General features: G+C 41.9%; 1 protein-coding gene across 1 annotated transcript; it reads right to left on the bottom strand.

Moving 5' to 3' along the window:
- Nucleotides 1–5,895: 5,895 nt before the first annotated feature.
- LOC144491678 (putative peptidyl-tRNA hydrolase 2) lies at nucleotides 5,896–23,291 on the bottom strand. Its single transcript, XM_078209846.1, has 7 exons — nucleotides 23,002–23,291; nucleotides 18,805–18,899; nucleotides 15,873–15,938; nucleotides 13,033–13,125; nucleotides 9,863–9,963; nucleotides 7,702–7,816; nucleotides 5,896–6,824 (listed from the first exon to the last, which is right to left on the bottom strand). The coding sequence occupies exons 2-7, from the start codon at nucleotides 18,883–18,885 to the stop codon at nucleotides 6,738–6,740; spliced, it is 543 nt and encodes a 180-aa protein (XP_078065972.1). The 5' UTR covers nucleotides 18,886–18,899; nucleotides 23,002–23,291; the 3' UTR covers nucleotides 5,896–6,737.
- Nucleotides 23,292–23,895: the final 604 nt, after the last annotated feature.

Genomic DNA, 23,895 nt, shown 5'->3' with positions numbered 1-23,895 from the left:
GCCAGAGATGAACAAGTTACATGAGGTGGAAGAAGTCTACAGAAATCCCACGTATCTGCCTACTTGCTCATCTCTCAAATGCAATTATCCAAAGGTGCATATGGAAAAAGGATGCTTGAAAATCGGTTTATAAATGATCCCAGGTTTTCAAAGTGCGCAGTGTTCATCATGTAAACACCATCACCAACACCAATAAAACCATCAAAACTCCCTGGCAACCCGATTATAAACAGGAAAACTCACCGGTTTTTCTCTCAATAATCGTTTCTGAATAGGGCTGCCTTCTCCCCTCTTCTAGTGATCCTTTTTTTTCACTCCCACTCTTTTCTTGTGTGTTTATTTTTTTGTGTTGCTTATTTTTTTTCCTCAAAAAAATCAAACCAGGCCTAAAACAGAGCCTGGGGCTTTCCTGAGCACACCGACCGAGCCTGACGTTGCAAGGGGTGGGGAAATGCAAAAGGATGCGGGGGGGGGTGGGGAGATTGTGCTGGGAGAAAAGGGGAGTTTGTTGATAAAGCTCACGAATTACCAAATAGAGTTTCCAAAAAAAAAGGTGGCCCGATGGGAAGACAGGCAGGGTAAGGTTTTGTTGTTATTTTGGGACTTTTCTTCACCTCAGGTAAACATTGGTTATAAGGGTGACAATTGACTCTGTTTGCAGCTGGGCCGTCTCCTACTCAGCAGCACTGGCCCCACTGTCTGAGCGTCTCCTCCTCCGCCGCCGCTGCTGCCCCTCCCCCCCACCTCCAAGACGCTGGGAAATGGCGGGCCGCCCTGACAAAAGACACGGGGTCCACCATGCCCGCGCGCACGGGTTGGCCGCGGTGGGCGGGGCTAGCATCCCATCCCCCCCCCCGCGCCTCCAGGGAGAGTGAGTGTGTGTGTGTGTATGGAGGCGCAGGGGCTGGTCATGGTGGGCGGGGTTAGCTTCCCCTTTCCCCCCCCCACCCAAGAGTGTGTGTGTGTGTGTGTGTGTGGCGGGGAGGGGGGCGGAGCTTTCAGACCCAGACGAGTCCCGCCCCCTTCCTCCTCCATTGGAACATTCGAAATCAATCGTCCCCTCTCTCCCGCTCCGATTGGCCGACCGAAACGTCAGTCAAAGGGGAGCCGGCCTGTCAATCAGGCCACGCCTGTCTTTTCTCCGAGGGAGGGAGGGAGGGGGGGAGGTGCAGCTCGCTCGAGCGATGGGATGGTGTGGAAGCTTGAGCCGGGACACAGAGACGGCGAGGGAGTGCGGCGGGAAGGACATGGTTAACGACACGTCTGTCTGCTGGATTTTTCCGTAACCGAAACAAAACCTTGTTTTTTTCCTCTCTCAAGTCACCGACGGAATTTTTTGAGCGCTTTTACTTGTTGTGGATTGTCAAACTTTTTTTGAGAGAAAAAAATAAAATAAAAAACCTGATCGATGTCGCTTTGTGGGTAGCGCGGACCGTAGATTTCATGGCGCTTTTGTTGGCTTTTTTTATTGCATGGTACTGAAATGGTTCGATTAAAAGAAAATGCACCTCTGAAATCATGCATATTATGTTGGATTAGCGTCGAGAAGTCGGTTGATAAGCGCGGGTGGAATGTTTTTTAATCTCTTTATTTTCCCCGGACAAAATGGCGGGCGCCCCACCTCAAGTCGATCTTTCGAGAAGGAGCCTGAGCCACTACCACTGTTCCTATCTGGTCTGTAGGGTTCCCCCCCCCCCCCCCCCCGTGTTGGATTATTTTAGTCCGTAACCTTTTTTGTTAAAAAAAAAGGGTCAAACTTGGGTGGTTTCTTTTTCTCTTTCATTGAGGTTAGTGGGGGAGGGGAGGTGGAAGAGAGAAGGTTCCAGAAGTTCGTCATGTCCGCTTGGTTCATTCATCGAGTGATCTAATTTTTGACCAACACCCAAAAGCCCGGCTGCCAACAACCTCCCTTTCCCCCCCCCCCCCCCAAAAAAAAACACCCAAAGCCAGGCTTCCAGCAACCTCCCTTCCCCCTCCTCTGCCAAAAAAACATGCTCTTCAGTCAGCCTTCCGTTTACGTGATTGATTCTTTGTCACTTTTCTGAAAATCCACTGGGTCTAGCCTCAAGTTCTCTGGCACGCATTCAATATATGTACTCTCCTATTATTCGACCTACTGCATAATAAAAGGACGGGGTTAGCAAAATAATAAATTGGGAAAGATATTTGGCGCGTATAAAGGTAGAAATTAGGGAGGGGGGGGGGATGCGTTTGATAGCCTCCCGAGAAGATTATTCCATTAGACTGAGTTCAGGTTCACTCCTTATTTGTCACCTCAGGATTTTTTTTTTCAATACTGGTTGTGCGTTTTGCTACAGGAAGAATACATGACTTGACATGAGCTGTTGGTTGGATGGATGGCTGGCTGACCCCATTCGTAGCAAAAGGAGCAGAAACCTCCAGGATTTAGGAACTATACCTTGCTTTTAAACTAGATTGAGCAACAAGCTTTCAAATCCGGAAGATGCAGTCCAATAGTTGGAAACCAAGTTATTTCGGAAAACAGTTACTCTAAGGCTGTGTGTAGGGTGCATGTTCTCCCTGTGTCTACATGGGTTTCCGCCCACAGTCCAAAAAAATGTGGTTAGGCGCATTGGGCATACTAAATTCTCCCTCTGTACCTGAACAAGCACCAGAGTGTGACGACCAGGGGATTTTCACAGTAACTTCATTGCAGTGTTAATGTGATACTAATAAACTTCAAATTTAAAGTTCTTAGGCTCAGAACAATCCCGGTTACCAAATTATTGTCAAAGTACAAAAGCAAAATGAGTGCTGGAAATGCTTAGCAGCATCTGTGGAGCGAGAAAGTTAATGTTTCTGGTCTATGATCTTTCAGTGTAAGTTTTTCTTACAGGAGGAATATTTTTTAATCAGTGGCTGGCAACTTACCTGGCCCCCATCCTTCACAGAGAGGAAGTGCTAATGAAAGATGCGCTCCAGCTGCTGCCAGTCCTGCTGAGTGTTTCTAGAATTTACTGCTTTTATTATCTAGACAACTTGAGCCCCTGGGGAAAGAAGATTTTATAGTAGTCACACCATACTGAGCAAATGGGCTAACCTGTCATGATATCCCACAACATTTACGTACTGTAGGCTTGATTAGAATAATATAGTATCAAAACGGTAATTTGATTTTACGGAATCTTAAAGGAAAATAAATAATTTCGTTTAACCATTTAAATGAGCTATAGATCCAATTCTGAGGAGAAATAGATGTTCACTGAAAATTGAGTGTATGTTTAAAGTCCCACTTGCCTCTCTAGAATGGCATATAACTACACCAGTGTATTCCCCAGACAGTAGCAGACTTCAAAGGGGAATTTACTGTTGCAATGAACTCACTGTTGTCTTTTACAAATTAATGTTCCCAATGCATTGGTGTATCATTCTATTTCCAGTAATCATTTGCTGTCTTGAGTACTGGAAAACATAATAGATACGACTGTTCCACAGTGTAAAAAAATAGTTGCAGACAGGCCCCATGATGCTACAGAAATTGGCACCAAAAATTATCAGGAAGTTCTTTCACACGTTTTGTAATTCATCTGACCCAATGACTTCAAAAACATGGAATTCTCTTGGCAAAATATAACTTCACTGCGGTAATATTGGTGAAGCAATGCCGACCAAAGCTGAGGCAGGAGACTCAAAAGCCAGAATAGCCGATCGAATCACATGTAAAAATATTTTAATGCAAAATGTTTTCTTGATGAGGCAAATAGTCTCCTGTGCCCTAAATGACTATTTTCAATAAAACCATTTATAGATTTTAGCTAATAACCTCTATGACTCTAAATGCAATTAGGACTAGCTTCGGGGTTTAAAAAAAGGGCGGCATAGACAAGTTGGGCCGAAGGGCCTGTTTCTATGCTGTAAACCTCTGACTCATAATAAATGTGTTTTTTTAAAAACTTACCATTATGCTTTCTATCTAGTTTCACACCAAACGTTTGTTCATAAGGAACTGAAAGTGTATATCAGACATGAGTATTTGCTGTTCAGCGTTTGTTCAGTTCGCATTTACACCCTCTTGAGGCATAGGTTTCCTGACACACTATGGAACATGGAATAGTTTGGGTATTGCAAGCTTGAAATCCGAGTTTTTGGCTGATGTCCTAACCAATACGTTCTAAAGGCTGAGAATGGGAAAATCAAATTCCGTTCTTACCACTCCCTGATGTTGCAATGTGTTTTGCAATTTCCTGGCTATGTGACTTTTAAATAATAAAGCAATGATTATGTAGCAAATCAATTAATAACGATTGGAATATGCTACATCTAAAAAAAAGTTGATTCTATAGTTAACCATTCTATCCTCTCTACTTATGTTTTTTTTTCTATGGGTCGTTTCTTGCTGCAGTGTTTTTCAAACAACGCTACATATTTGGAATTTCTCCGAGTACTGTTTTATCAATTCTCTCAGAAATTGGTTTTGCAGACTTAATGAAAAGTAGACATACAATATCTATTTAAATGTGTACAGCCAAATAAAATTTAATGCTAAGATTCTCATCTCCCTTCTTTGTAGGTGCATCAAACTGCAAGGAATAGGAAGATACTCCACTCTTGGGATTCTGGAAATGCAGGGTGTTATCTGGACTATCAGATTTCACCTCCATGCCCACCCCATTCTCATCTGCAGAAAAAAAGAATGGTTCTCTGTTCCAGTCTCTCAATATGATTGCGAGAAGAGTCCGAAGGTGCAATAAGTGTTAGGACTGCAGCACACAGTGCAACCAGTTTTGCCAGCTTCACATTGTCGAGCTTTGCATGACACTGGAGCACAATAGCTGAGTCTGAACTCCACAATAGTACCATGGCAACTGAGCTTTAGAGCTTTGAGTGAGTCACAGAAGACTGCCCAAACATGAATAGACATGGCCAGCAGATCCTTCCACTGATATTGTTTCCATTAGAAACATTATTTGTGGTAGAAGTATTACTCTTGATAACGTACAATAGCTAGGCAAGAGAAATCGCCACTAACAAAAGGTACAGTACACCACAGCTATTGCATAAACACAAGTAAATGCAATTCCAGGTGCAAGACCAGTTCACACCAGCCAGTCCTAGGTTTAAATTCTTGCCAGTACTTGTTCCCTTATAGTACTAAACAGTCACATACTGCATCAAAGATAAAAGTATCAGAGTACAGAGAGCTTTACATTATTCAGTCATAAAGCTCTTGTTTGCAACAAGGACTTCCTTCTTGATCCAAACTTAAGGTAAAAATACCACAAACTCTCCCCTCACTTGCATTTTCTTCCCAACGATGCTACACAATTTTCTAACCGAGGTAAGTAGATGTTTTAGTCACTTCTAGCAACATAGCTTGAATTAATTATTCACAATTTTTTATTCATTTTACTAGATGAAGCCATTTAATTTCATATTTTACTCACTGATTTATCTTAGCTGCAGTGACAAAATTGAGATCTGGCTGTGAGAAACTGCAGGCAAGCTCCTAAAGCAGTTTTACTTTGTCATGGAATCTCTCCTTTAAATCAGTACTTAATCACGCAATGGATACTACTGCTACAAAGTGACAAGTCATTACCAAGATCATCCTTTTTCTGTTATTTGATCTGAGTGGGATTCCAAAATAGTTTCAAAGTATTTAGATTAGTACTTTACCAGTCTCAAAGTTATGAAAATGATGGATGACTTGTAACTGCTCCCAAAGTTGCAACTTAACCCCACTGGGTTGGAGCACAGCTGCTTGGACCAGTGCAGTTGGAAATTTTGCCTAAAATTTCAAAAAACTGACACATAATCCAATCTCTGCCCCAATGATTTGTGATAAGCAAATGTGTAAAACAGGTTATAATATGGCATTGCCTGCATTCTTATCTCTTGTCAGTGTCTTCCCCATCAGAACAAAGTACAGGTTAATAAAGTAAAACCACTCAAATAGGCTTTAATTTGTAACTTACACTTTGTCAAGTACGTACAGTTTCAAAGAAATAAATCTAATACAAAGTTATATTATTGAACTTGTCAGTATCAAACAACGGCCTCAGCTCTAATCTGATTTCATACATTCAATTCTTGGCCAACCTCACCAGATAATATCTCATGGCAGAATTTAAGAATCTGACCTGAATGGCACAGCTAATTTGTGTAATAACTGGACTAGAGTATATAGCCATTGGTCAATAAACACTGCATTCCTTGCTTACGCTCCCAGATAAGCAGAATTTGGACTCAAGTGTCTATATTTTGGGAGAAAGCCATTCATTTGGGTCATTTTATATAATTCATTTCTTCTCACACATCGTTGGACCACTGCTCATAATGCATCCAGTTCCAGCATGAAGGGATCATGAAGATCATATATCCAGACGACTGGAAAGCTGTGTCATTAATCTGTTATTGACTATTGTTAAAGGACAATCCCAGTCAGTTTCTTCTCCATCACTTACAAATGTGCCTTGGCCCCATGTGGCATTCCATTGGACGTCTTGTCAAGGACTGATGCACACCCAGACACAGAGATTATCATTAAACTAATAGTCGTTACCATGTTGTTGGGGAGGTAGCATTTTAACCTTTGAACTTTGAAGCAAACACAGCAGTAATAAAAATACTTAAAATCAGAAATACAATTGTATGTCAGCACAAATTTGGTATGTTTATACCCAGTAGGCATCCAGTGCATATCATACTGTATATTTTAGTTCATTACTGCTTCCAACAGTTAACTCCTTTATAAAAGCCAATACTGGTTGCTTGTGTCACAAGAGCTGAAGATTTCCAGTAACCTGATTGACTAGTGTCTCCTCACCCATAATTGCTAGGACTGTGTGTGATCCAGCTGCAATCTGCTTTGAGAAAACAAGAACATTATTAATTGTAGGTTCATACCAAGGTGCTAAAAATGCTTTCTACTTACAATTTTCTCCCTTCCCAAATAAACTAGGATTTTAGTGTCCCGAATCTCTCTGGTACCTCACCAGAGTGACCATTTTTTATATTTGCCTAGATAGTAAGTATCAGCAAACCTTTTCACTGGCAGAGAAAATAATGTCACAGCTGAGCCTTAACTCTGGACTTACTCGGACTACAGAAGCAAACTTGAGCAGAGGTTGTAGGATAGCCAAAATAACTCTTGCTGAATTCCTCTTCGAATCCTATGATATTTGTACCATATGTAACAGCCATCCTAGTTGAAACCCATTATTCCAATACAAGGCTGGTAATCAAATTTAAAATTTATTGGGGTCTGTCTGGTTCAGTAGTCGGTGTCTACAGTGATTGATCAGTGTGTAAATGCAGTGTGTGATGCAGTACGGAGATACAGTGATCAGCAAAGTTCCAGGTTTATACTGAAGTAGTTATTTGTTGTGCAGCCCCGCATTTAGTATCTAATTTCCCAGAATTTAAGAGCGGCAAGCCATAGATCCTACTTAATTGCTGATGACCCTCTGGATACTTTATGTTTAGACTGGAGCTGAGCTCTTTTGCAACCTATGGTTAAGTCGGCATCCAACGTTCCCTGTCCAAACCCATACATCTAGAATAGCCACTTGGGTGACATGGAGAGCCACTAGCACATGGAAACATTCCGCATTATGAATTAGAACTGACAGAATAACTGCACTAAGAAATTTCTGTGTATAACCCTAAAGTTAATATTTATGACTCCAAGTGGGGAGAAGGTTTAGTGTATAACCCAATGAAAGAAGCAATATTGTTTACCTGGGTCTTTCCAGCATCCACTACTAGATAGTTTGGCAGCTTCAGTCGACAAGCCTGTTCTTGTAACTCCAAGATGTGTTCAGCATTCTGCCCCTTCAACACAATCTTCTTACCTCTGAAAAAACAGAACAAATTTATACAAGGAGCTAAAAGCAAGAATCACAGAATCCTACAGTGCGGAAGAGGCCCTTTGGCCCATCGAGTCTGCACCAATGCATGAAAGGTCCTGATCTGCCCACATAATCCCACTTGCCAGCATTTGGCCCACAGCCTTGAAAGGAAGTGACCTGGAAAGGAAAAATAAATTTTGTCCAGATGCAATGATAGTCACTTCTATACCTTTGCTCTTTTCCTACTATTTTCAGTAATACTAAAGCCAATACGTCAGATCGCATCTCAGCCATTTGGCTAAGTTCAAGCATGGCAGCGCATCCTTGGCCTTTTGGCGAGGGCCAAGCGTGGCAGCGTGTCCTGGGCCTTTTGGCCAGTGTCAAGCTCCTTTTTTATAGGGCAGCACGGTGGCACAGTGGTTAACACTGTTGCCTCACAGTGCCAGAGACCAGAGTTTGATTCCCAGCTTGGGTCACTTTGTGCGGAGTGTGCACGTTCTCCCCGTGTCTGCGTGGGCTTCCTCCGCGTGCTCTGGTTTCCTCCCACAATCTGAAAGACATGCTGGTTAGGTGCATTGACCCGAACAGGCACTGGAGTGTGGCAACAAGGGGAATTTCACAGTAACTTCATTGCAGTGTTAATGTAAGCCTTGTGACTAATAAATAAACTTTACTTTATGTTGTCACTCGTTCATTTTATACACAGAGCTTACAGCAAAACAAAATTCAAATTCTGGCTTATATAGCCATCCATGGAAAGAATAAACATCACTTGAGCGTAAAGAAAAACCTCAAGTAGAAAATAAAAGTTCTAAGTTCCCAGATGTTATACTGCTCACATTTGTCTCAATTTACTATCGAGCAATTAGGATATAAACAAGCCCAGCAAGACAAGTGCGAGGTTAATTTTTTGTTTTCTGCAGCTCCAGGGCATCTCTCAAAAACATAAAGATACTTTAGCAGTATTTATTTCAATAACAATTGGAGTAAAATTCCTCTTTCAGAAGAAAAACAATTCTGCCAATTCTGCATAAATTAACAACACTAGTGAAATTTCAGGAACATGGTTTCGACATGTATAATGTCTGACAATGCAATTTTATTAGGCCTCTATGGAGAAAGTCAGATCTCCTATTTTTCAATAACCTCATGTCCCACTCACGCATCACTCCCATTGCTAGAAAGCAAGCTATATTTGTGTGGTTGATGCTGTGATATCAACATATCATAGTGTTAGTAAATCAGATTTCCTTCCTCGCAAGCAAAGAAAATTACAATATAGCAATAACATCTCTTCAGTTTGAGACAGTTAACAGGTCACTGAAATATAGCTATGCTCAAAATTACAAACGGGGAAGGGAAAAACAACTGCTTCTCTCTGGACTGGCAAGGAACAGCAGCTGTAATGCTACAGATCACAATGCAAGGTTGCCAGCTCATTGTCCCTGGAAATCAGTCATAACAAGGTGCTGAATTTAGTAATCACCTTATGAAAAAGGCCACAAGAAACACATTTATGCTATAATATGAACTTAATTTAAAAATTGTACACAATATGGCATGGAGGTTTGACTTGACTACAGTCAGGTTCCCATCAACAATTGAGACTGATGCCTGCCATCTGCCTTTTCCTGGTACTGTATTGCAAAATTTGGTTTCCATTATTTCAAAGCGCCCTCTAGTGACAAACAAGGACGAATGTTAACAGTGGAGGGGGGTCCCCATTTAAATTTACTGTAAACCAGGCCTTAAAAGTTAGTAATATTTTGTGCATCCCAAACAACAAGCGTACATTTCACTTTACAAACAAATTTTGTTCTTTGCATCCTGATTGAAACTCTCGAGAAACCTGGCAGCACAATTCTAGTTAATGATTCATCAAAACAATTAAAGTTAAGGAACTGGATTATTATCTGAAGAGGAAGAAAGTTCAGGGCCATGGGTGAGTGGCACTAGGTAAATTGCTCCTACGGTGAGCAATTAGGGACAAGGAGTAATTTCCACCCATTTATTTGTGACACAGGCCTGTATTCGTTTTCAGCACTACTCACCCATCATTGTCCCAGGTTGTCAACATCTGTTGCCAATTGTCTGACTCCTCCAACATCATCTGATACAAGCCCACAGCAGCATGGGCCACCTGTGCAGCAACCTGCAGAATTATACACACCTTGAGTGAACCAGTTCCATGAGATTGGCCTAGATTGAAAACAAGCTTAGAATTCTAACCAATTAATTACCTTTCGGGCCAAAAAGCTTATGTTTTTAACTAATCTTCTCCTCTTGCCTCCAACATTTTCTCAGCACCCCAATTCATGACAGTAGTTGTCCTTCAGAAGTTATTTTAGAATGAGTATTCAGGGAGTGCATGTTGCTTTCAGGGCCAACGTTTATCAGCAAATCCCTAAATGCCCTTGAAAACATAGTGGTGCGTGCTTCTGAATCGCCACAATCCATGTGGTGAAGGTACTCCCACAATTGTTAGGACTTTGACCAGCGGCAATAAGAAATAACAACAAGTGTTATTATTTATGCATGAGCCTACATAGTTTTACCAGACCATGAGGAAACAATGCCACCTTCACCAGATGTCCACAATGGTGCAGCTTTAGCATCAGTTCCTGCACAGTAATCAGGGACCCTAACCAGTTCCGGTTTACTGCATCCTATCTATCATCATTGTGGGAGTACCACCATCACAAGCACTGTGGCATTCAGGGGAACTAGGGTTGGGCAATAAATGAAACTTTGCCAGCATTGTCCGTACCCAGGGAACAAAAAAAATAATCCAACTGTTCGCTAACCTCAGAGCAAAGATGTTCTTGCTCTAAAATGAAAGCAAAATACTGCAGATGCTGGAAATAGGAAATAAAAACATAAACTTTTTGTTTGTAGTTCTGCAGAAAGGTCACATGGACTCGAAACGTTAATTGTGTTTCTCCACAGATCCTTCCAGCATTTTCTGTTTTTATATTCTTAATCTATATTACTTATCAGCAGAATAGATGATCGAAGCCATCCAACCAGTTTTAAAACTCCAAAACATGATCACGTGGCCTTGAATACTTGCCAGAAACTGTTACTGTGTAAACCGTAGAGCAAATCTTTTCATGTAGGTGGGTTCCTTATCTCAGCAATGCGAGCTTTCAATTCACTTTGGTCAAGGAAGTAGCCAAACATTGTGGTCGGAATAAACTATTTCACAAAGGCCCATAATTCATTCACTTTAACATAAAGCCAACAGTGTCACTCCACACGACAGCATTCACTAACCATTACTGTATCTAGACAGCTGCATTGTTAGAAGGATGGGTTGTGCCTTATTTCTGTTCAGTATTTAACATGGTTACTCGCAACAATCATTATTAAAATTTAAATCTAATACTATAGATTTTCAAATTTTGGGAGTCCAAAACCAAGCCTGTGTGTTTTTTCTGTGAAATTTCTTCCTAAATTTTGTGCCATTTAGTTCCATCCCATCTTTTGACCATTCGTCAAAAATATGCAAATACCACATTCCCTACAATTTCAAATAGGAAGAAATCAATGTTTCTTTCAAAAACAGTATACAATTATTTAAAAGCTGAGACATCTGATGCCAGCTTTATCCATTTTCACCTCAATTATATTCACCCTTTGGGAGTTTGGAAATTTTAAAAATATAATTTAAATGTACATAAACTAAAGCAACATTTTTATTAAATGGATGTATCACACGTCATTCTGAAAACAGTAATAATACATTTGGTGCACAGCTGTACAATCCCTCTATTTTCATTAAAATGGAACAAAAACTGTGATTCATAGATGTCCACAGCACAGGAGGCCGCCATTTGGCCCATCATGTCCACATGGTCAACAAAGATCTTACTAAACTAATCCCATTTTCCAGCACTTGGTCCGTCACCCTGTAGGTTATGGCAGCAGAAGTGAATACCTAAATACTTCTTAAATGTTACAAGAGTTTCTGACTCAACCACCCTTTCAGGCAGTGAGTTCCAGACTCCCGCCACTCTCTGCATGAATCGGTTTCTCCTCAATTCCCCTCTTCGCCTTCTACCTCTTACCTTAAATCTACATCCCCTGGGTGTCCTATCCACCTTATCTATGTCCCATATAATCATATCCACCTCTATCAGTTCCCCTCTCAAACTTCACTGCTCCAAGGAAAACAGCCCCATCTTATCCAATCTTTCCTCATAGCTCAGACCCTCCAGCCCAGGCAGCATCCTGGTAAATCTCCTCTGCACTCTTTCCAGTTCATTCACACCCTTCCTATAACAGCACACAGTATTCCAGTTGTGGCCTAAGCAGCGTTTTATACAGTTCCAGCATGACTTCCCTGCTCTTGTATTCTATGCTTCGGCTATTAAAGGCAAGGATTCCACATGCCTTCTTGATGACGTAGAAGTCTACAAAGATATCTTGAAGGTAGTGCTCCCGGGAGGAAGTTGGTCATGTGCATTCCTGAATGTCTACTGGAAGGTTTGACTGGAATAGCAGGTCATCTTCCCAACCTGATAAATGACTACAAACTATGACAAGGATTTCAAGCAAAACATTAGTGCATCATCTCTTTATAGATGCATTTGTATTTCAGCATTGAGTTTCTTTTCAACTTTGATAGTGTCCAGTGGATTAAAAAAAAAAATGGAGAAAACAAAATGGGAGAGGAAAATTTTAAAAATCCATTCAGGCTTTTTTAAGCTTTGCTAAAGGGTAACTTCATCTTTCGATAGGAAAAAAAAAAGAGTTTCACAAGGAGATATGGTGACAGAAATTATTCAACACAATCACAATTCCACATCGTAAAAACGTATTAAATCAGGCTGGTATTCAAATTCTATCTAATAAATAAAATGGTTCAAAATCTTTTATTTCAACCAGAATGTAATTCTTCTAACCTCGAATGGCCAGCGTTTTGTCTGTGAGTTGACTACAGATAAGAGTTCCATTTCATTTGCAGCCAGACTCACATTCCCTAGACAATATGTGTGGCAAATACAATGGATCAAGCATCACATCTGTCACTTTGATTCCCAGGTGAGCAGAATCCGATGTTAATTTCCGAGATGTCCTCTCAAGGATTGAAGATATTTTAAAATTTACATTCAAAACATCTACATCTTTTAAGATTTTCCGTTTCGGAACATTAACCAAGGGTTCATGTTAACGTGGACTATGCCTTTCTTTTGGGATGAGACGGTAAAGAGTTCTGTACCTTTCCAATTCCCATAGTCAATTCCATGTTCACCACGAACACCATCTTATATACACAGCTCACAGACTCACCAACCTCGAATCCAGAAAACATCTGAAAATTAAAATGGGAAAAAGAAAATCAGTATTGCTAATCTTGGCTTTCATTTTCCACGAGCAGTGAAATTATCACAATTAGAGATTGTTGACAACTTGAACTAAAAGGAATATTTTGTTTTGACTGTAACAATATGTTAATATGAAGTCATATTGGGGAGATTAAGTATTAGTTGGCAAAGAAACTCTACCTTGTTACTGAAGGATAGGCTGAAGCAGTTTGAATAGCTGTCTCAGATAAAATGAGCCAGTTACTGAAGCTGTTATCCTCAATAATGTGGGCAACAGATAAATCATGACTCCATTTCTGGTAGACATTTCCACACAAGACAGATTTCACAGTATGGGGATCCAGCCGAGTCTCACATCCAAGAGGTCACCAGACTCTGTGGCTGGTTGGTTGAGAGACCAAGGGAGCTTGGGGTCAAAGGTTGATTTTGTTTGGGACATGTTCTTGATCAGCTAGTGAAATCTAAAAGAAAAAGACTCAGGAAAGAGTCAACAGCAAATTTTGTGCCAAGCAAGTGAAAGGGTTGGCCAAAAGTGAGGGGTGGGAGGTTTAGGGGGGATTTGAGGAAAAACCTTTTTACCCAGAGGGTGGTGACCGTCTGGAATGCACTGCCTGGGAGAGTGGTGGAGGCGGGATGCCTCACATCCTTTAAAAAGTACCTGGATGTGTACTTGACACACCGTAACATTCAAGGCTATGGGCCAACTGCTGGCAAGTAGGATTACGTGGGCAGGTCAGGGCCTTTCATGTGTCAGTGAAGACTTGATGGGCCGAAGGGCCTCTTCTGCACTGTAGTATCCTGTGATTCTGTGAAAAGGAAGTGCTACTTAGTCTACTATCTATAGGACCGTGTGATCATTTATTATTATTTTCTGTCACACAAAAATAAGTGGGAAGGCAAGTGGTGAGGATGACACAAAGGGCGGGATGTTCCGGCTGCGCTCACCCCCAAACCAGAAAATCCCGCCCGAGGTCAACTGACCGCTGCATGATCCGCCACCCCCCCTGCCCACCAGATGGGAAAATTCTCCCCAAAGAGTCTACACAGAGATATAGACAGGTTAGATGAATGGGCAAGAACTTGGCAGATGGAATATAATATAGGAAATGTGAGGTTATGCACTTTGGTAGGAAGAATAAAGGAGTTGATTAATTGGGCTGAATGGCCTATTTCTGCTCCTATGTCTCATGGTCACCAGGAGGGACTGAAATTAAGTTGAAGAAAAATAGGATTTTTTCAACTACCCTCTACATTCACTTGCTGCTTGCGAAATAAATCAGCTTAATGGTTCATATTTGGGTTTGTTGCAATAAACCATTAAATCAGTCTGTTTGTCAGAAAGCTGGAGTAGTACACAAGGGCACTTGGTGGCATCACAATTATTCCCTCAGATCACACTATTGTAGAACTGATAGGAGGCAAGTCAGAAGCATAACATTCACTGATGGCGGAAGACCAACGTCACTGAACCTGGCATGACACCTGGGGCTCAGATCCAAATTTGTAAGAGCAAGTCAGACATTTATTTGTCTTAATCTGTATTGTATGTTCCAATTGAGGTGGAACAGGGAACGGGAACACAATGGGTGTCATAAAAGACTGTAAACGGAAAAATTAGGAGTGTCATACGCAAACAATCTTCAACAAGTGACTGGGAGACTTCACGTGGTGGGTTGGTGGAGGTGAAATCAGAAAACAGTCTAAAAATCATGGAAAAGCCCAGATTAAAGTCACATGAAACAAAATCCAACGGCAAAGGTAAATAGGTCTCAGTCTGTGCTGGAATGTAATGCATGTAGCTGCGGAACTCGCTTGAGACTCAGCATTTACACAAGCAGGGTAGAAGCTCTCAGAACCTCCCACTGGTTAGAATACCTCAGTAGCAGCAAATGTGAAACAGCAATTAATATTACGGCATGAAATGAAGAGGATAGCAGAGAACTTCAGAAAGGGATATCATGCATATCAAACACAAGTATCAATGGAACCAAATATAATTCACCTTTCCAATGGGAACACAGGCTTTAGAATAAAAGAATGGTTGCACCACCAAAGGCTGTTTAGTTTTTGATCATTCTTTTTTTTTTAAAATCACAAAATAGTTTCATTAAAGGTTTCTAAAATGTTGCTTTGAATTAGGATTGCTGTTCCGCATTGTTTTTTTGTTCCTCGACCCTTTCTGCTCCAAATAATCCCCATAAAGACAATTACACTATGACAATGACTGCCAATTTCACAGTTTAAGCACATTAAACTTGCTGTCCATTCACATTTCAAAACCAAACATTTGGGCTTTGAGCACCAATTTAAACTCTTTTAGGATCGGCTCTTTTTGCATGAATGTACTTGCTTGATTTCCCACATCTTTTATGCTGCTGGCTCAGGCACTCGCTGCAATGGGACTGTATTAACAGTGATCCCATTCTCTGAGAGCTGATCTGGTAGTTGTCCCTTGCTTTGGTTCCTCCACTAGCATACAAGGCTGAGGCCGCAGCGCACTGATTCTAAGAAATCCGCGAGTGTGAACGCTGGATCAGTATAGAGTGTTAAAAAATGTTTTCCATGCTGGGAATGGCTCAAGTTAAAATATGCCAAAGCTCATCCATTTGTTCTTAGATGGGAAAATAACATTTAGCATGTTTTAAAAAAGCATGAATTTATATGTTTTTACTTGCTGCACAGACTTATCTCTGGTCAATGCTTTTGTGAGAAACATCATAAATATAGTCCTTACTTCAAGTTCACTGAAGTAAAACAGAGCAGCAGAATCGCTGGACTGATTCCCAGTTTTAATCAAAGCCTGTGAGCAAGAAGAGAGGAGACAAAATTAGCTACTATGCCACAAAGAAAAATCTCAGCATCGCAGACACAATGAGCACACAAAACAGTTTCATGATGGGGTTAAGATTATATAAAGAACCACTTTGATCAACCATAAAACTACAGTGCTGCAGAAATACTAGAAATTCTGTCCACGCACGACATTCCTCCAAAACTATCAAACCAACTTAACTAAACAACGGTCGGCCACTTGGCTGGATGGGAGAGAAGGAAATCAATTAAACAGTTTTATTGAAATAAAGAGTTGTCATTTATATAGCACCTTACTGCACCCTCAGGGCAACCCCAAGTGCTTCACAGCCAATTAATTATTTTTGAAGTGGAGTTAACATTATTAATAGAGCAGCCCAATTGTACAGTTCCACAAAGAGATGAATGGCCAATTAGTCTGCAGTGTTGGTAGAGGAAGAAATGTTGGCCAAGATAGTGGGAGAAACTTCCATGTTGTTCTTTGAACAAAGCCGTGGGATCTTTACACCCACTTGATCTGACTGACAGGGCCTTGATTTAATGTTTCATGTGTGAGATGACACATCCAACGATGCAGAACTTCCTTAGTGCTGCATTGGAAAGTCAGTCCAGATAATGCACCTAAATCAGGGAGCACCTTTGAAGCCAAAAACTTCTAACTCAAAAGGCAAGATTGCAAAACGGAACCATGCTGAAACTCATAAACCCTCTTTCACTCATCCTGATCAGAAAGAAATAAGAAAAACAATCTCATCCCTTTCGGCGGCATTGTGGCACAGTGGTTAGCACTGCTGCCTCACAGTGCTAGGGACCCGGGTTCGATTCCTGGCTTGGGTCACTGTCTGTGTGGAGTTTGCACATTCTCCCCGTGGATTTCCTCCCACAGTCCAAAGATGTGCGGGTTAGGTGAATTGGCCATGCTAAATTGCCCCTTAATGTCGGGGGGACTAGCCAGAGTAAATGTATGGGGATAGGACCAGTGTGGGATTGTGGTCGGTGCAGACTCAATGGGCCAAATGGCCTCCTTCTGTAGTGTAGGATTCTATGATGCTTTCAACTCTCACAAAAGTGACAACATCACACAATTATTCTGCTCCTCTAGCCAACACAACAGTAGTATTTTCTTGCCATTCTTCTCTTGCGTCTTTCTCCAGCCACCATATTCTGGGTGCTAAGACTTCACTGATTCGGTTAGTATAACTTATTAATTGGCTAGCCCTAATGAGGGTCAAGATAACATAGGGTGAGCATTTTCATTCACCCCGGGATATAACTCTCTCCCTTCCTCTTTGTCAAACAACTCAAGTGAGAATAGATGAAAACTCATTTAAATAAAGTAAAGGTTTATTTATTAGTGTCACAATTAAGACTTACATTAACACTGCAATGAAGTTACTGTGAAATTCCCCTAGTCACCACACTTCGGCGCCTGTTCGGGTCAATGCACCCTAACCAGCACATCTTTCAGACTGTGGGAGGAAACCCACACAGACATGGGGAGAATGTGCAGACTCCACAAAGACAGTGACCCAAGCCGGGAATCGAACCCGGGTCCCTGGCACTGTGAGGCAGCAGTGCCACCATGCCAAAAAAAACTGCGGGACACTAAATCCAGATTATTTTACTGAACAAAACCTTACTGATTACATTAAAAAATGATGTTATATAGAAAATGGATAACCAAAATGTGAAACTAGTTTGGTTACTTCAGGTATCAACAGCGTCATCATGATGATTTTGTCAAACTCAATAGGTGGCCTTCAAAACAAGGTTAGCCGAAAATACATCTACAACGCAATTTGAAAATTACAAATGAAAGAAGACAGGACAAAGCACAGTGATTGTGGAGCTTTTAAATCACGACACAGAACATGAAAATAAAGGAGGCGATAACTAACTTGTCATTGACATTAATTAGGATACAGTGAGAGGATTGAAAATATTCTGGACACTCCACGATAGAATAGACATTAGAACCCTGAAAATAAAAGAGTACAAAGTTTATCAAAATGAAACGTTCATAGTTAAGATGGAAGGCTTTAAAACAGCAATGGGTATTTCTATAATGCTTTTGACATAATAGAACATCCCAAGACACTACACAACAGCTTAGTGGCGGCACGGTGGTTAGCACTGCTGCCTCACAGCGTCATGGACCCAGGTTCAATTCCAGCCTTGGGTCCCTGTCTGTGTGGAGTCTGCATGTTCTCCCCGTGTCTGCGTGGGTTTCCTCAGAGTGCTCCGGTTTCCTCCCACAGTCTGAAAGAAGTGCTGGTTAGGTGCATTGGCCAAGCTAAATTCTCCCTTAGTGTACCTGAACAGGCGCGGGAGTGTGGCGACTAGGGGATTTTCACAGTAACTTCATTGCAGTGTTAATGTAAGCCTTACTTGTGACACTAATAAATAAAACTTTAACAAAAAAAACTTTAATAAAGCAAAATATGACACTGAGTCACAGGTGGAGATGTTAGAGCGGATGAACAAAAGCCTGATGATCAAAATGCAAAAAATAATCACTATCATTGTGAAGCCAAAGGGATCTAAAAGAAGTTTGTGAGGATATATAGAGAAAGTTAGTTTTGATTGATTGGCAAATCAGGAGGCAGGATTGTCATAGTTTACACAAAGGGATAAGTTGGAGGAAATATTTTGACTCAATGCATTGCACAATCAATGTTGAGTCATAGACTACATTATTTAAAAGTAAACTGAACAAGTATTTAAAAAGAAAGAATGTAGAAGGATGAGGGCGGGGAAGGGATTAGATTAGAAAGTCAGTTACTGAAGAGCCTAGCAGCAGCATAGGCAAAATAGCCTTTTCCTGTGCTGTAAATTCTATAAATCTTTTCACCCACCTCCTTGGCTTTCTCTTCAGAGATACCCAACTCCAGCAGTTGCTGCAGAAACATTGGATTTACTTCTCCTGTCTCTGCCATCTTAAATCCTGGAACTTCAGGGGAAGAAAAACAGACCAAATGAAATACATTGCATACACAATATTGAAGAATTTCCTTCTAAATTCAGGTTGTTGCTGTTTTTTTGCCAACCTTCCAGTTTATAGATTACAGTACAGCACTTCAAATTAACATTTTATTTAAAATAAACCCAAAGTTCTTCTCTGAAGGGAAAGGTCAGGGAGAGACCCTGAGAGAACACAGTGCTGGAAACCGATAGATAAAATAGACAGCGGGAAGTCAGTGGACAAACAAGCTTGGGAGATAAACAATATCTGAGACCAACAGATAAAAGTGGCAGCGGTTAGTCAGAGACAGCAAGCCTGAGGGAGAACAATCCATAGATCAACAGGTAAAATAGACAATCAGCGGAAGTCAGAGATAGTGAGCCCGAAGGAAAAACAGTGCCAGAGACCAACAGATAGAAGCAGCAACAGGGAGTCGGCAGGAGTTAGAGAGAGAGCAGCAAGTAAGTGATCGGCTTTTCAGAGAGTTTGGTATTGAGGAGCAGATAGTTGAAGGAGTTTAGGGACAGAGCAGATGGAAGGCTGACTGGTGATCTTTAAAAAGACCTTTCATTAGTGTTTATTGCTATTTTGCCTATGCTGCTGCTAGCTCTTCATTAACTGGCCTTCTACTCTAATCCCTTCCCCACCCTTATCCTTCTACATTCTCTTATTCAGTTTACTTTTAAATAATGCAGTCTGTGACTCCACATTGCTTGTGCAATGCATTGAGTCAAAATGTTTCCTCCAACTTATCCCTTTGTGTAAACTATGACAATCCTGGGTCTATGTTCGTTCCTCATGATTTGTCAACAAATGGAGGCATGGCGGGAAACCTCAGTCCTCCGGAATGCACATCCTATAACACATGGGAATTCCAGAACGCTTCTCATGTCCTGGACAACTACATGTGCAAGAAGTATCGTCAGCTAAACAAGTACATCAGCACTAGTTGGTGTCACACCGTGATGCTGAGAACTACATGAACAGTACGTTTTTGGATGTGGTCACCCTGCAGCAGGCAGAGAGGGAATAAGTGGCCAATGGACAATTGAGGGGATGAGGCAGATAGTGCAGGAATCCCCCCCCCCCAAGTGCAACTTGTTCTCCGATCAGGATTCAATTCTGAATACTCAAGTGATGGTTCCTCTGGGGTGTGTAGGCAGAGCCAAGTCCATGGCAACGCAACTGGGCTCAGCTGTACAAGGTGGCAGCAGGAAGATTGGGAAAGCAATAATGATAGGGGGGTTCTATAGTTAGCAGAACAGGAATTTCTACAGCTGCAGACATGAATCCATGCTGTATTCAAGGACAAAGGAGATAACTTATGTATGGAGCCAAAGGAAGCGGGGGAGGTCCTTAACGAATACCTTGTATTGGTATTCACAAAGGAGAAGGACATGGTGGCTGGTGAGTTTAGAGAGGGGTATGTTGATATTCTAGGGCATGTCAATATAAAAAAGATGCTGGGTGTTTTGAAAAGCATTAGACAATTCCCCAGGATCTGTTGGGATCTATCCCAGAATACTGAGGGAGCAAGGGAGGAAATTGCTGAGGCCTTGTATGAAATCTTTGTATCCGCTTTAGTCACAGAAGAGGTGCCAGAGGACTAGAGAATAGCCAATTTGGTTCCTTTGTTCAAGGAGAGCGACAGGGATAATCTAGGAAATTACAGGCCGGTGAGTCTTGCTTACATCAGTGGTAAGGAAATTACTGGAGAAGATTCTTAGGGACAGGATTTACTCAATTTGGAAAAATATGGACTTATTAGCGATAGGCAGCATAATTTGTGTGGGGGACGTCTCACAACCTTGATTAAGATTTTTGAGGAAGTGACAAAGATGACGGATGAGGGCAGTGGATGGTGTCGACATGGACTTTAGCAAGGCCTTTGACAAGTCCCTCATGGCAGGCTGATACAGCAGGTAAAGGCACATGGGATCCACGGTGAGCTGGTAAGATGAATGCAGAACTGGCTTGGTCATAAAAAAGAGAGTAACGGTGGAAGGGTATTTTTCTGACTGGAGATCTGTGATGTTCCGCAGGGATCAGTGCTGGGACCCCTGTTGTTTGTAATATATAAATGATTTGGAGCAGAATGTAGGTGGTCTAATCGTAAGTTTGTGGATGACACAAAGATTGAGGGAGCTGCGGAGAGCGAGGAGGATTGCCAGAGGATACAGCAGGATATAGATAGGCTGGAGAGTTGGGTAGAGAAATGGCATATGGAATTTAATCTGGACAAATGCAGGAGGGAAGTATACAGTAAATGGCAGAACCCTTAGAAACATTAACATACAGAGGGATCTAGGTCCAGGTCCACAGTTCCCTGAAAGTGGCAACATAAGTGGATAAGGTGGTCAAGAGGCATATGACATGCTTGCCTTTATTGGGCGGGGCACAGAGTATAAAAATTAACAAGTCATGTTGCAACTGTATAGAACTTTAGTTTGGCCACATTTGGAATACTGCATACAGCTCTGGCTGCCACGCTACCAGAAGGACATGGAGGCTTTGGAGAGGGTACTGAAAAGGTTTACCAGGATCTTGCCTGGTTTGGAGAGTATTACTTATGGAGGAGAGAGTGGACAAACTTGGTTTGTTTTCACTTGAATGTCAGAGGCTGTGAGGGGTGACTTGACAGAAGTTTACAAAATTATGAAAGGCATGGATAGTTGGAGTCTTTTTCTCAGGGTAGAAATGTCAATTACTAGGGGACATAGGTTTAAGGTAAAAGGGTGAAAAGTTTAAAGGACATCTGAGCGGCACTTCTTTTTTTGTTTAAACACAGAGGGTGGTAAGTGCCTGGAACGTGCTGCCAGAGGAAGTGGTTGATGCAGATACAATAGCAACATTTAAGAGGCATTTTGACAGATACATGAATAGGCAGGGAATAGAGGGACATGGACCGTATAGGGGCAAAAGTTCTTTAGTTTAGAAAAGCCTCATGTATCAATGCAGGCTTGGTGGGCCGATGGGCCTGTTCCTGTTCTTTGATCTTTCTTCTTCTTGATAGAGTAATAAATAGTAAGAGATTAGATGGAATCAAATTAAGGCTTTGAAAGAGGAGATAGTTCAGGTACAGTCGTGATACATTCCCACAAAGGGGAAAGGTAAGGCAACCAAAGCCACAGCATCCTTGGGTGGCACGGTAGCACAGTGGTTGGGCGGCACGGTAGCAGAGTGGTTAGCACTGCTGCTTCACAGCTCCAGGGACCTGGGTTTGATTCCCAGCTTGAGTCACTGTTTGTGTGGAGTTTGCACATTCTCCTCGTATCTGCGTGGGTTTCCTCCCACAGTCCAAAGATGTGCAGTTTAGGTTGATTGGCCATGCTAAAATTGCCCCTTAGTGTCCTGAGATGTGTAGGTTAGAGGGATTAGCAGGTAAATGTGTAGGGATGTGGGGGTAGGGCCTGGGTGGGATTGTGGTCAGTGCAGACTCGATGGGCCAGATGGCCTCTTTTTGCACTGTAGGGTTTCTATGATTCTGTGATCCTGAAATGGAGAGAAAAAGGGGGATTCCAAAAAGTCTTCCACAGGCATATAAAACATGAAAGGGTGATTTTTTTTAAAAACTGGGACTGATTAGGAGCTGCCTGGGTTTTCTCCAGGTGCTCCGGTTTCCTCCCACAGTCCGAAAGATGTGCGGGTTAGGTGCACTGGCCGTGCTAAATTGACCCACAGCATCCTGGGATGTGTAGGTTGGAGGGATTAGCAGGGTAACTATGTGGGGTTGCGGGGATAGGGCCCTGGGTGGGATTGTGCAGACTCGATGGGCCGAATGGCCTCCTTCCGCACCGTTGGGGGATTCTATGATTATAAGGTATGTCCATTCATGAATCGGAAGCAAACAAAACATGAAGGACTCGGGACTCAGCAAGAATGCAGCGACCCAACTCCAACAGGACGATGATTGGAATGAGAGAGGGAGGGAGGCTGGACAGGTGAGAGGCCCCCTCCCCCTGGCCCAGGCCCACCCTGTGACAGGCGCCATCCCGCAGGCGAGAGGCTCACTCAGTCACACCGTTATCATCGATCATCATTACATCCATTTACACTGGTGTGGAGCGGTCCCGCTAATCACGATCAATACCTGAAACCCCTGCGCATCGATAACAAGCCCCCTTTCCTTTCAGAAACAGAAAACAATCTCCGATCGATAATCCAAACGCTCCTCAGCGGAAAACTCCGTTTCCTGCCCGACCCTTTAATCCGTCCGGCGGAACAACCAGCAGCTCCGCCGATTCGTTCCGATCGCCCCCCCACCCAACCCAGTCTATAATGAATAATTAATCACACACACACACTGTTACTCGTCTGCATCATCAAGGCTCATTCACATCATTCTAGCAATTCCATCAACATTGGAGATGTTTCAATCTTCTGGAAGAGAGGAGGATAAAGTGGAGTTAGATATTGATGCTGTATATCTCTATATATCTCTACTGATGACTACAAGTTGAGAAGAGTAACATTAGTTGATGGTTTGGTCCTGTAAAAAACAAACAGGGATTGCACCAATCTTCACTGCAAAACAAAAAGGATCCTGGAATCTGAAAGGAAAACAGAAAATGCTGGAAACAGCAGGTCAGACAAGCATCTGTGCAGAAATGGGTTGGGTTAAAGTTTGCTCTCAGGTCTGAAGAGCCTTGCCAGAACTGGAAGATGCTGCATGGGATTGAAACGTCTTGTAAGGGGAAGTACAACAAGAAAATAAAAGGTGGCATAAAAATATATTACTTCTTACACAAGAAAAGAATGATCTTTAAAGTGAGCAAAGTGATTAAGGAAGTAATAATGGCAAAAGACAAAGAAAGAAGTTTAACAACACCAGGTTAAAGTCCAACAGGTTTATTTGGTAGCAAAAGCCACACAAATAAACCTGTTGGACTTTAACCTGGTGTTGTTAAACTTCTTACTGTGTTTACCCCAGTCCAACGCCGGCATCTCCACAAAAGACAAAGAGACATGAAAGAGAAATTAAAGA

The sequence above is a fragment of the Mustelus asterias genome, chromosome 3 (genome assembly GCF_964213995.1).
Source record: "Mustelus asterias chromosome 3, sMusAst1.hap1.1, whole genome shotgun sequence".
In the NCBI taxonomy this organism is placed as follows: Eukaryota; Metazoa; Chordata; class Chondrichthyes; order Carcharhiniformes; family Triakidae; genus Mustelus; species Mustelus asterias.
The sequence above is the reverse complement of the archived record's forward strand: the minus strand, read 5'-3'. Positions and strand labels throughout refer to the sequence as shown.

Coding starts and splice junctions, on each gene's coding strand:
- LOC144491678 (XM_078209846.1), bottom strand. CDS start 18,885: ATGGCAGAGACAGGAGAAGTAAATCCAATGTTTCTGCAGCAACTGCTG. Junction 15,939..18,804: donor CTGAAGAGAAAGCCAAGGAG/GTGGGTGAAAAG, acceptor TCTTGCTCACAG/GCTTTGATTAAAACTGGGAA. Junction 13,126..15,872: donor TTTACTTCAGTGAACTTGAA/GTAAGGACTATA, acceptor TTTAATTTTCAG/ATGTTTTCTGGATTCGAGGT.